The sequence below is a fragment of the Malania oleifera genome, chromosome 7, assembly GCF_029873635.1.
Source record: "Malania oleifera isolate guangnan ecotype guangnan chromosome 7, ASM2987363v1, whole genome shotgun sequence".
Classification (NCBI taxonomy): Eukaryota; Viridiplantae; Streptophyta; class Magnoliopsida; order Santalales; family Ximeniaceae; genus Malania; species Malania oleifera.
Genome location: NC_080423.1, coordinates 73,456,989 through 73,471,322, shown reverse-complemented (window position 1 = coordinate 73,471,322; position 14,334 = coordinate 73,456,989). Strand labels below are relative to the sequence as shown.

At 35.9% G+C, this 14,334-nt stretch overlaps 1 protein-coding gene across 2 annotated transcripts in view; it reads right to left on the bottom strand.

Moving 5' to 3' along the window:
• Window positions 1-450: 450 nt before the first annotated feature.
• The window catches only part of LOC131160166 (DUF21 domain-containing protein At2g14520-like), a 79,241-nt gene continuing 65,357 nt past the window's right edge, over window positions 451-14,334 (bottom strand). The window contains exons 7-12 of one of the 2 annotated variants that reach the window (XM_058115547.1): window positions 9,161-9,300; window positions 8,971-9,058; window positions 6,602-6,675; window positions 1,409-1,554; window positions 1,028-1,290; window positions 451-921 (exon numbers count right to left, since the gene is read on the bottom strand). In XM_058115547.1, coding sequence (XP_057971530.1) covers window positions 880-921; window positions 1,028-1,290; window positions 1,409-1,554; window positions 6,602-6,675; window positions 8,971-9,058; window positions 9,161-9,300 — 753 coding nt within the window. In that variant the 3' untranslated portion in view covers window positions 451-879. The remainder of the gene's footprint in view (window positions 922-1,027; window positions 1,291-1,408; window positions 1,555-6,601; window positions 6,676-8,970; window positions 9,059-9,160; window positions 9,301-14,334) is intronic. The other variant, XM_058115548.1, reaches the window with a different exon arrangement.

The following is a 14,334-nucleotide window of genomic DNA, read 5'->3' as shown; positions in this document are numbered from 1 at the left end:
GTTGGCAAGAACAAGTAGATTTTCCCGATTGACTGTTGCATCAAGTTGACAAGCCAAGCAATGACCATGGTGTCTTCGGACCTCAATTTTTGCAAGGCTACAACGTCAATAGAGTCTGGTTTCCTCCATTCGCTGGTAAGATAACCTAGCCTCCCTTTCCCTTCAATTACTAATTTTATGGATTGAACTCACATAGACATTTTTTCCCTTTAATTTCTTCACTGAGTGGAAAGGTTGTGTTGTCTAGCCCATTCGAACCCCCAAAGGATGTGGCCTTTGAGTCGCCGTCAATATTTTCAGAAGAGGTCGAGCCTCTGCTATTGACGGTGTCACTGGCCATAGTTAGCTAAGGTTGAGAAACCCTAGCTCTAATACCATGTGAGCAAAATTCAATTCAATATTTCTTGTTATTATGTACATCCCAATCTTACATTATATAATACAATCAACTATTCTAAACAAGGAAATAATCTCCTATAGAATAATATATAATCTTCTACATTTACCCACTTTCCTAATTTACTCATTATTCACAAAGATATTTGGAATTTTAACAGACCACAATTTTGCAACAAGCTTTGAGCCAACTCTACCCTCAATTCAAGATGTAAAACTTTTACCCTCTATTTTTTCTCTGTTTTCCATCTCATACGGCTCAACAGAAATGATCAATAAAGGCAGAATACAAGAAAACATACATTTCTCTCCCCATTTCTCGACCACTTAACACATACAAAAAACAGTTGTACCAAGTCTCCCATTGAACTTCGAGTTGGATTTTCACTCTCCCTGGGTCCCACACTACATTCTAAAACAAATGAAGCAATTTTTTTTGTGATCATCCGTAATGCACCACCCTATGCTCCAGCAAAGCCAGGGCTACGACTCCTCATAATGATCCGTCTCATCAAAGATCTCCTCCTACATAATGCCAAAACAAGCATCAAGATCAAAGTCCATCTTCAAAACAACGTATGTAAAATGATAATTAGAAAATTTAAAAGCAGCTTGAATTTTTCAATAGTACCTGCAACAGCTCTTCAATGACATCTTCCATTGTGATTATGCCCACGGCTTCTTTTTCTTCTGGGAGCTTTGGAAGTGGTTTGTCATCAATCTGTAATATATCCGAGTAGATGTCCTTTGTCCACTTCTTACTCCTAGACGTGCCCCTATGTGAATTACTTGCACTATTGGGAAAACTCTTCCACTTCTGGAGTGTTCTTTTTCCTTGTAAACTCTTCTCTTGGGTATTCTTTTCACCATCAATGTCTACCCTAACATCTCTTGCTAAACCAAATATTGAGAAAGAAATGGAGAGATTAATTTAAAATAATCACGTCACAAGGATATTCGGGGCAAAAGAACAGCCTTTGCTGAGCAAAAATACTTTTTAAGGTGAACGCACAGTGAAGTTCATGTTTACCATCAGCAGGGGTCTTGGTTGCAGGCTGCTCCAAAGCCTTACTGTACTGCCTCACTACAACAGCCATATGGCTGTGACCTTTTTGAAACTCATTCAAGATGTCATACAAGGGCAAAGTCTCTGGAACCCTAGAACATAAGAACACATCTACCCATCAGTTCACAAATATGATGAGCACTGAACAAAATATTTTCCAGAAAGAAAAACAGCACACAAAAAATGAAATTTAAGTTATACGAAGGTGATAGATGCTCGACCGGGAGCTCAGTATGTTAATTTCATCTCAACAGTTCAAAATCTTTTTTACAGAGGGAGACACTAAAAACATAAGGAATAAATTTCTAAATCCCAGTAAAAAACTACTACATTAGACAAGTCCAGATATCTACTGTTGTTTCCGCATTCTACAATCTATAACTGCTGAGTGGCCAAACATATTCATACTCACCAAATGAAAACATGAAGACAACAAGAATATTGATAGTGAATACAATCGCAACAGTTAGTTCAACTAAAAGGATATCTCTGCCTCCCAAATTAGAGTAAGTTTAGAGCCACCAAATAGCATTGCCCTTGAGTTTGAAAAGATATAGACATTGGGCATCATCTGTATTTTATATCAGAAGTAATTCGAGAATGTCATTAGCATTCTTATCAAGGATTCTCAGGCTCATGGTAGAAAGCTCCTAGACTATCTAAAGAACTGTAAAGAACTGCACATTAGAGGAATTGGTGCCAAAGACTGCAAACATACAAATAGCCACCAATCAATTTGATGCTGCTAAAAGCAAAGTGCACTATATTGAAGAGTCCACATACAGACACACACACATGTTTAAGTGATAGATTTTTGTGATATTTGAATGTTTGGAAGGTTATCCAGAGTTTATCCAACATTTTCTCCTTTTATTTTTCTTCCAGGAAGTCTAAGTCAGAAACTTTTATTTCTATGACCAATAAATATTCCAAGCTACAACAAGAACAGCGTTTCTTTACCCTGAATCAAATTGGTGAAAAAAAGTATTTATGCAAAGGCCCTCTAAAATAAGGCCTCATCATAGGGCACCAAATCATCAATTTCTTTCAGCAAGCTACCAAAAATAATCACGTGCAAAGAAAAGTTCAATCAATACAAAGTTCCCTGGAACACGGATCATTACAGTAGTGGAGGGGAACAGGAATGCAGAAGCAGGCTAGTATTGGATGTCAGACAGTGGGGGAAGGTTCCTTTTAATGTACATGGTCAACCTTTAGAAAATCAAATCCACTCTACAATGTCATGAAGAGGCAATAATGTCATGGAGTCAGAAAGAATCACTGAAAATCTTTGCTGTTTCCAAAAAATCTTATCACATTTGTTTCATTCACTGACAATCCAATCTTGCATATTAGGAATTTCTATAAATAAAGTATGTCACCACATATTTCTTATACATTTTGTTGAAATACTTAATATTGGATTTCAAGTCACATGCAATCCACATTTTAAATTCAAGTGTTCCATATCACCATTTTCTAAGGGGACAACGTAATATATTAACTGATCCAGAGCTCAACAAGAGCTCTACATAGCTGTAAAAGTTGAAATAAAATCTCCTCAATCAATTCCAAACAACTTTCAGCATTACTATCACTATCTGGACCTATATGACTCATTGCCATGCATCCATTCAAAAAAAGTTTTCAATCAAACTATTTTTTCCTTTTTTATCAGGCATTTTCACCTAAATTGGTTATCCCAGAATTCATCATTTGCAAGAACTCAATATCACTATCACCCATCTTCTGCCAAGTTGCGCTGATCTTATGCTAAACACAAATCTTATCAAGCACAGCCAACCCAAACTTTGAATAGCTTACACATCCACATCAATGAGTATTTACAAACATGATCCATACTGTTGGTCAGCACAAAATATCTCCAAGTGTGTTCCTCCATTGATGGATTCAATGCATTAATATAGGGAACTGCTGCCTATAGACAGTGACATAGAAACAATGATGCTACAATACAACAGTACATATGGCAAATCTTTAGTACTTCTGAATGGAATTCACTCAGAATCATCAAAAATAATACTGCTGACAACATTCTTGTCTCTTTGAAAATAATGGTGGTCAAAATATGCCTATTCACCAATCAACTCCTACTGCTCCCACCCCCCATACAAATCATGCATCATAAGTTGATATTATGTGGATTCGTTGAAACTCGTAACAATTAAACAACAACAAACCAAGCCTTAAGTCCCACTAAGTGAGATCAGCTACATGAATCCTTTTCAGCCAATTTACAATTAATAACAATTTATGTTTATGTAAATTTACTAAACCATATGGTCAGCAACTTAAATCCTTCCAAGTGTTGATTATTGATTCTCTCACACAACCAATCCATAGACAAGCAATTTCAGCCCATCTGATACCAATTTTTATTCAGCACATAAGTAAAAATGAGACACCCCCATCTTCTTACTTCTGCACATAACCAAGGGAGAAAAAAAAACTCTATTCTTTCCCCTAGCGAGAAAAATAGCATCATGCAGCCCTGTGCCGCAGGTTTTGATTCCAATTGAAGTTTCAAGTCTTCAAAAGCATGAAAAGTTTTTTTTGGTTTTGATATATTTCAGATAAAGTAAGGAATGAACAGACTTGTGGTAAATTAGGTGTATCATGGAGATAGGATAAGAGGAGGGCAGATCAGATGGTTTGGGCACTTGCAACATTGACATGACAATACTCCAGTGAGAGAGTGATTTATTTCATGCTAGAGGCTGTAGAAGAGGTGGTAGCCATGGTGGTGGTGGTGGTGGTTGTTCTAGTATTTTGATTTATTTCAATTTTTAAATTCACAAAACTAGTATTAGAAGATACAATTTTTTATTAATTGCTAAGAAATGTTAATAGAAGCAATAATGCTGATTTGGAATCAAAGTGCTATAAATTAAAATACATAAATGATAATTATACAATGTGTAGAGTACAACAACTTACAACTGGGGAACATATTTAATAGCATAAATAAATATAGATACAATTTACTAATTAACACGTCATATTTAAATGTACCCATGTACATATGGCCTAAAAGAATGTAACGTACAAAACTAATTAAAACCACATATCATAGTCAAATAGATCTCATTTAGCCATAAAGGTCTAATAAAGTTGAGGTAGGTATTACTTAAGCACAATAATGCATAAAATTCCAACAGAGTTAAACACTAATATTTCTATCCTTACCCTATCATTCCTAGTCCTAAGATTATTAGATATTCAATGTGAATTTTTTTTAAAAAAAATTCATCTAGAATTACTACTATGCATATGTGTGTGTGTGTGTATAAGTAGTCATTATATATGTGCTGTTGTAATTATCTATAATAGCGCTACTAAATAAAAGCTGGCAAAGATTGAAAGATTTTATATTAGCTCTTATTATAGAAACTGAAAGAGACAGTGCTGGGCGCAGTTTTTGTTAGTAAGGAAGTAAGGGCAGCACACAAAACAAGGAGCTGTGGGATGCCATCCCTCTTGCTTGATTCTGGAATCTGGATCATTTAGAGGGAAAGGAATGCAAGGGTCTTTGAGGGTGGTGTTGAGACCTCCTTTGGGAAGCATGAAGGAGAACTCATTCCACAAATTGTATTTTCAGGTAAGACAAGATTTGCAAATGTATTTATTAATTGAATGCTCAGCAAACACATTTGAGCGAAAATGCTCAAATTGGATTCTTTTAATTTATTCATTTATAAGCCAATACTTAGTTTCTAATTTTTCAAATATTTTGCAAATGAATTATTTGAATCAACATTACAAACTGCAGCAAAATTATTAACTGAAAATGAAAGTATATGTATGCATACAAATTTTAATTGAATGTGAAATTAAGAAAATATATGATGAATCCATCAAATAAATGAAATGTTTTGAATAAAGATAAAATAAAAAGAAGGCTTTATTTTTTTTCCTGAGATGGTTTGTAATATTGCCAAAATTTTGTCGAAATTCCTATAAATTCATTCAGATCAGGTCATTTTATAAACAAATTAGTCAAAAAAATTTGAGTGTACAGATTGGTATTATCAAAACATCAACGCTCCCTTTAGAAGTTAACAAAAAATATGTTGACTGAGTTTTCTATAAATTTTCGATGATCCAGTCAAAACCTTGTCGACAGGGAACAAACACCCATTTAAAATGGAATTAAAAACTGTAGCTATACAAATGAAAATGATTGATCCAAACCATTCCTATGAAGAATGTAACTTAGGTTGTTTAGTATAGGCTAGAGGTCAACCATGCTAAATAACCAACAATCCCAAAAGCTTATATTGTTAGGACTTGACCCAAGTGGTGTATATCAAGCAATCCCACACTGCCTCTCACGTGCAAGCTTGCAACACCATCTCGCATGTGAAGAGGTGATAAAATTAAACTTGGACTGGAACACAAAGGCAAACAGATCAAAAGGCACCATAACAAGCATAATCTGGGAACAAACAAAGATTACAAGACTAGAACCTAGGACCTCTTGCAACTAGAGATCTTGAACAATATAAACAAGGATTAAAATCTAGGACACAGTTTTAATTGAGAGAACAGGAAAGAAAAAGAGGAAAAAAGAATGAGATAAAACACTCAACCCTAACTCCCTAAACATGAACACTTTTGCCCAAAGATTATCAGAATCCATGCTCTAACCTCATCTGCCCAACCCAAGCTTTGTATTTTGAGTCCAAGTTAATATTGAATTAACTTAGGTTCAGTGAGGCAAGACTAAATAGTGTAGATGCAAAACAAAGAAGCAAAAGACAGAATTAAGTAAACAGAACCACTACTTTCTCACAGACATTTGCTTCATTCAGCAGGAAATGCAGAGCTTAATTAAGAGAACTATAACAATACTTATGATGGAGATAACAACACAAATTTGTCTAGAAAAAATCAAGAACTAAATTCAATTATTTCTAGAACAGAACCACTATGTCCTCGCAGACATTTGCTTTATTCAGTAGAAAATGCAGAGCTTAATAAAGAGAACTATAAGAATACTTATGATGGAGATAATAACACAAATTTGTCTAGCACATATCAAGAATACAATTCAAACATTTCTAGAATAAATTTGAATATTCCTTTCTGTTTGCATGAGAGACAGAGAGGACATAATACCTCGGAATCCGGCGAATAGTGACACTTTTTACAGGTACATCATCTTCTGGGTGAATGGTTAATAAATTCTTCACCTAAAAAATTAGGGGGAATATTAATACAAGCATTTATTACCACACAAAACTTTGGATATATGTGCATGAAAAATGGAAAACAAAAAAAAAACAAAAAACAAAAAACAAAAACCAAAGCACGGAAGTATAATTCCATATTGTGCACATACATTGATTTATCAAGACAGCACCCCCCTGGCGCAATTTTTCTCTACTTTTTTACACTCTGAATTATTAGCTGACATTTGTGTCTTCTTTGCTAGAGAAATTATGGCATTAAGTAGATGTAGCATTCAATTTCAAAGTACTTCCTAAAAGAATGTGCATGCATGCATGCATAGCGAGAGACTGTGTGTGAATCCTTTTCTTTTAGTCTCCTTCCCTTCTATTCCTACCTGGCAATGCAGAACTCTATACTCCACTGATGTTCAAGACTTGGCTATACCAGATACAGCTAGAAGGGTGTGGGTCTCCAAATCCCGTAGAAACACTCTCTCTCTCTCTCTCTCTCTCTCTCTCTCTCTCTACACAGAAACACACACACACACAAAAAAAAACATGTGTATGTATGTACAAACACATACATATGTTAGAAAATTTGTAAAAATAATTATATGATTGTCTACATAAAGTTACAAGTTCAATTTATGTACTAAAAGCTCCAAACCACAAACACATTTGGACTATTTTTATGGTTAAACTTTCAATTTTTCAAACCAAATTGATAAACACGACAAATCATTATAAGTTTATGGAGTATCTTATGTTCTAACCTCTATTAAATTTGGCTAGGAACAGATGTATTAGATACTATCAATTGAATTAAGTAAACTCTATCTTAAAACACACGCATACAAAACATACACACCCCTACCTAGAGAGAGGGAGATTATACTACTGATGCTATTAAACTTGACCATAGCACATTTTATATATATTTTGTACCTTGTAAAACAATCCCATCACTGGTTAATGCTCAAGTTATATTGACAGACAATGGCAAATTGGAGACAGCAGAATAAAATGTAGTACTTTTATTAATGTTGTTTTCACCTTGTTTAATATTTTTTCCCTTTCTTTTACTATTTTCCTTAGTTTTTTATTCTCCGCTATAAATAACCTTTTTTATTTATCTGCAAAATGCAAAATCTAAATTCAACGTGCAACAAACAAACTTCCATTAAATGTTTTGTGTCAACTTTATCTTCCTCTCACATTACTTACCATCAACATGTGTTATATAGCCCTGAGTTGGCTCCAGTGAACACATGTAGGGTGCAAGTCTCCAGGTAATAGAATGGTCTTGGGTTTGATCTTGTACAGGGCCATTCTCAACTAAAATTGAAGGTGGTTTGGGGGCTGGCCTCCATTCCTGGTGTGGTGCCACCTATAGGGGTCCAAAGGCTTATTCAGAAGGAGTTTCAGGTTGCTACTGCTCTTTAAAAAAAATATAATAAATAAATAAATAAGGAGTTGAGTATTAAATTTTATTTTATTATCCTGACCTACCCCCAACCATGGATTTAGGACTTTGTCCTTGGGTCTAAAAATTTTCTACACTCATGGACTGGGGAATTTCTATCCAAAAAAGAACTTAAATTTTTTTGGCAGCAGAATGTCTCTTTTTTTGAGCCATTGTCTTGTACAGGTTTGAGATTCAAGAGTGCCAACTCTTTAGGAAAATGTTGAAGGTTAAGACCATAAATAAACCACCTTTCTTAACACCCTGTTTGAAGGTCCAGCAAGAATGTCTACTTTAAACTTGAAACTTTTCTGAAACATCCTATTGAATTTTCTTTCATTTATGAATCATCTTTTCTAAAATCTGCCATTGCTTCTTTTCCTCCAATCTGGTTAATAAATTTCTATTCATCTAAGACACCCTCATTTGAAACATGGTAAAACTATGATGGATAAAGGGTTAAGTTCAATTTCTCCTTTACCCAGTAAACGAGTCCAAATTTCTATTTTGATTAACATAAGTTTTAACAAACAGGGTCATGTCCGTATTGACAACACAAAATCCCTAATACTAGGGTCTTCCATCCAAACCAAGAAATCAAAAAAGGTCTACTATCATTTCTTGTTTTCCCAATTGCCTTCTTTGGATATTTGCTCTTGCATTTTGATGTTGCAGGCACGAAAACTAAACTTTTAAGCATGATCCAAACCCTTACTCCTTTTGAATTTTTTATAATATAAAGAAATCAGCTTCTCATAATTTAATTTCAACCAGAGCATCCTTCAATGGAGAACAGAAACAAAAACTAATTGATTTTCATTGGAAATTCATTAAAAAATTAACAAACAGCTTACCAGAACAAGTCCAATTATGTTTGTAGGTTGCTCATAAAATACTGGCACTCGGCTATGCCCATTCTCCAAAATTAAATTCATCAATTTTCTGGAGTAAAAGAAAAAGTAATTTAACATATCAAAACAAGAGTAAGAACAGATATAAAGTAACCTATACACAGTTCACTATAATTTCCAGAGCATCTCCCACCTGTCCAGCTTGGCATTGATATCAACTGCAAAAGTTTCGGATATGGGAGTCATGGCATCACTAGCCGTTTTCTCAGTGAGCTCAAGTGCCCCTGCAATGATTGTGGTCTCATCATGTGTCAGTTCACCACCTTTTCCAGCCTGTTTTAATTTGCAAGTCAGTCAAAAAGATTATATAGCTAGAACAGTAAAAGAGCAAAAGGGAGCAGCAAGGCACAGATGTATGTGGAGGGAATTGATAAAGTGAAATTTAAGAGAATTTTATGGAGAGAGAGAGACAGACTCAGAAAGGAGAAGGAACGGAGCGTGACTACAAATATAACTCTTAACAGCTTGGAAGCACTCTCATAAACACCATACTCAGTAAGCCATGTAGTATATAAACTGGAATTTTATTTTATTTTGGGAAATTTTAAGTATTTAGAACTTCAGTTTAGGAAGTACTTTCATGTTATTATTTGTTTTAGTTGGCGTTATTGATGTCAGTTGTTTAGGTTGCGTTGCTGGGTGCCCAAATATTTTGTCTGTACTGTATTATAACAGCTATCAGATTTGAATTCCATAATTACAGTTCAATTTCTCTCTCTCTCATGCAGCCTACCCCTCCTCTCCTTCCTTCATCTTCCTCTTCCCTTCTTCTTTCTCCTGCTTCTGTTTCCTCTTTCTTCTGCTTCTAAACTTTCTGCTTCCTGATCTGCTCTCTCTAGTTTCGGTCCTATAACTTCTCTATCTATAATTTCTGTCCTAATCTGTTCTCGTACTCCTGCTGCTGCTCCTTTTCCTCCTTCTCCCTCTCCTTTGTTCTGCAACTTCTCTCTCTCTAATTTTTGTTCTAATCTGTTCTCCTCCTCCTTCCTTCCCCTCTCTGCTTCTGAATTTCTGTTCCTGTCCTACATCAATTTGGTATTAAGAGCAAATTTTGATTCATCCCTAATCTTACTCTCTTTTCAAGAATCATCCAAAACAAAAATTCAAAACACCACCTATGAAGCATTCAAAGTTCAGCAATCGAAGGAAAAAGCCACAGAAACTAAAGCACTGTCCACTTAGTTTTTAAACATCCCTTTCCTGGAAGATTCTCATGACACCACCCACGCCATCGAAAACAGAAGCTACTGAAAGGCCCGCCTATGAAATTTCATCAGCTTCAGACACCGGCGAACCCCCACACAACAGCCAAACATTTCCCAGACGACCCCCTCTAATATCCCAACTCCTTGACCTTTTCTTGGCACAGTGCCACTATAACCGAAATCACCACCCCCTCGTCCACTGCCAGCCGGAAGTCATAGCCAGAGAAGCCTCCATGCGCTGCACGCGCATGCAATGCACTTTTGTGGAACAGTTCCAGAGACTGATTCATTATCCAAAATTGTGAGAATTGGAGTTTAGCTATGATATTTTGGTTTTTGTGCAATATTTTGACTTGGCTTTAAGATATCTTGATTATTTGATCCATAATCCATACTCTACAAGATCATGGACTGTCAATGCAAATTTCAGCATTTTGAAGGGCCTGCCAACATTCAGATTGAGGCCCAGCTGCAGTATTTTGAAATTTTTGCAACAAATTAGTTTTCCTTGGCAAGATTTTTTGAAGGTGGTCTGAAGAAATCCATCATCAATTGTTTAATACAAACTATTGGAGGATGAATTCAGTGTGCTAGCATCCTTTTCAAGTCTATTTGTGGAGTTTTCTTGGAGCATCTGAGAGAAATTGAAGTGATTTGAAGAATCTCATAAAACTACAAAGTCAGCACGAGGACCCTTTCATAACGTGCATAAGCGGACAGTACTTTTTTTTTTAAAGAAGGGCAGCACCTCCATTTATTAATTGATAAACGCTCACTTTTGGTGGAGGAATACCGTGGTTACAAGACAATCAATGGGAGAAACAAAAGACAAAACATTAAAGGCCTCCCAAAAAAACAACTCCAACATCTATCCAAAAACCGAGATACAAGTCCAATCAAAACAAAACAAAACAACGACCTACAAAACAAAACTCACTCAACAAAACAAACAAAAGATAAACAACATAAAGCATAAACCAAAACCAACAGGAAATCAGCTAAACATACCTCATATAAGCCGTACCCATCTTCTCCAGTTTATACAACCCATTGATAACTCTAAAGAGTTGACTACTATTTGTAAACAAACTATTCCTCCCCATAGCACCTTGTCGAGCCAAAGCATCTGCCACTTTGTTCCCTTCTCTATACCAATGCTTTATTGAAAAGTCTACTCCCTCCAATAAACCAATAAGCTGCTCCCAAAAATCCCACAAATACCATAAGGAGCACCTACTGGATCTTATCTAATTTACTACAATATTCGAATCACATTCAATATCAATACTAGTATGACTCAAATGTTTGCAAATCTTTATTTCCTCCAACATAGCTCTCAATTCAGCTTTATTATTTGAACAAGAACCAAAATATTTTGAAAAACCAAAAACAAAAGAACCTGTATGGTCTCTAAGGATGCCACCACCACCCGCCGGCCCTGGGTTCCCTAAGCTGCTCCCGTCCAAATTTAGTTTCAACCTCCCTTATCTCGGTTTTAGCCATCTCACACATTGCACAGTTTAAATTCTTTTATTCACAATTTGCACTTCCAAATTCTGCAATATCCGAAAATCAGCATCCTTTAACTGAGTCAAACCTATCATGTTCCTGCTCAAAACCCCCACCCAATACTTAATGGACAGCCACACATTTGTACTACTCTCCAATTTCCCCTCCATTCTAGTCACACATCTCCTTCTTCACAGCCTTCAAACTATTAAACAAGGAATCAAACCCATCAATGATCCCAATTGAAAAAATCTGGACGCCCTATTAAACCACATTTGTACTCTTTCTTTCCAACTTTATTGTCTAAGGAAAGGAACACCTACCTCCACTGAAACCTTCCTCCAAACCTTAGTAGTAAGGTCTCCCTTATTTAACACATGCTCCATATCTTTTGGCTGCCTCATCTCACAATAATTACACGCCGAAGCAAGTGAAACCCCCACCCTTCTCACCTTTTCATCCACGCTTAAGCACTCAAAAGTGGCATTCCACATGCAGATAACAATTTTCTTCTGTAACCATTTATTCCAAACCCACTTTGCCCAATCAAACTTTGGAGCTCTAACTCTGATAACATCCCATGCGGACTTTGTATTAAAGCAACCATCCTTTTCCGGGAGCCATAACATCCGAAGAGTTTCTAAGATTTCCCACCTTTTCCATCACTTCTTCCGCTTTATTATACCCCAGAATCCTCTGCAAATTTTCCACATCCCACGCATTATTGATAATCATATCTTTAAATCTAATATGTGAATGTGTACCATCTGGACAATCTGCAAACAAAGATCCCGAATCTAGAAACTTATGATACCACAATTTTACATCTCATTCTCTAACCTTCCACTTAGATTTACTTAACAGATCAAGCATACCCTGCAGAACTTTCCTCTAAAAGGAAGAATCTGATTGATAAGGTCCGCAAAGAGCAATATGTCCTTCTTTCACATATTTAGCTTTAAAAAACCTAGCCCATAAAGAATTTTGTGTTAAAAAATGTCAACCAAACTTCATGAGTAAAGACCGTTGCACTTCCGAAATGTCCCTTACTCCTATGCCCCCCTCCTCCATAGGAACACACAATTTCTTCCACGTCCTCCATTTCATTTTTTCTTTTCCATCCTTAAAACCCCACAAAAAAGAAGCAAACATACCTTATATCTTTTTTATCACTAATTTTGGGACATTTAGAACAGCTAACAGATGCAATCGAAAACACGTCTCAACAAAACTAGACGACCTCCTTGAGACAACAGTCTACTTTTTTAGCCCTCAACTCTCTTATTGATTTTTTGAATTAAAGGGTCAAAATGACAGCCCTTCAATTTACCATCCACTATCGGCACACCCAAATACGTAAAAGGAAATTTACTTTCAATAAAACCAGTCTCTTGAAGAATTTCTCCCTTCCTCTGAACACCCAACTTCTTTGAGAAAAAAATAGCTGATTTATCTTTATTCATCCTTTGGCCAGTCCAGTTTTCATACTCTTTTTAATCACCTCCTTTATCTGTCTAACAAATTTTTTTCCAGCATTAGTAAATATAACATCATCATCCGCATACATTAAATGCGATATAATAGGTGCACCACACGAATGTGCAAACAGTAAAATCCACTTCTCAGACAACTTTTTTTGAATTAATTTAGAAAGAACTTCTTCCATGATGATGAAAATATACGGCGACAACGGATCCCCTTGACTTAAGCCCCTTTTTGACTTGAAGAAACCTCTATAAGTGTCATGCATCATGACAGAAAACCATGGAGTAGAAATACAATTTTGAATCAACTTACAAAACCAATCTGGAAAACCAAGAGCATGGAAAATCTGATCTACCACCTACCACTCCACTCGATCATACGCTTTGCACATATCAAGCTTTAGCATTATATTACCTCCTCTCACCCGCCTATGTAGTAATTTTGTCATCTCTTGAGCAAGCGTTATATTTTCAAAAATACTCCTCCCTTTCACAAAAGAACCTTGTTCTAAAGATATTAAATCACCTATCACCAACGAAAGCTTACCAACAAGGATTTTGAAGAAAATTTTATAGATTACGTCACAAAAGCTTATCGGCCGAAATTTATCAAAAGACTAAGGATCCTTTACTTTTAGGAATAAGCACTATGTAAGAGGAATAAAAATACCGAGACAACATATCACCTCTGAAGAATTCTCTTACCGCATCCATCACATCATTTTTAATAATCTTCCAATAGGTAATATAGAAAGAAAACCCAAACCCATCCGGTCCCGGGCTACTATTCACAGAAATAGAAGAAATAGCTTCATAAACCTCCTCCTCAGTCGGATCTTCCCTCAACTGACCTATAGACTCCTCAAAAACCACCGGATGGATAATACCGTCCAGATTTAACCTTTGCACTGAACTATTTTGCCTCAAGAATTGCTCAAAATACTTCACAGCCTCATCATGGACCATCTGCATATTTTCCAACACCAAACCATCAGGAAGCACCATTGAATTTACACAAGAGTTACGCCTTTTTTGCGTAATCACAACATGAAAAAACTTTGAATTCTGATCACCATCAATCAACCATTTCATCTTTGCTTGTTGCACCA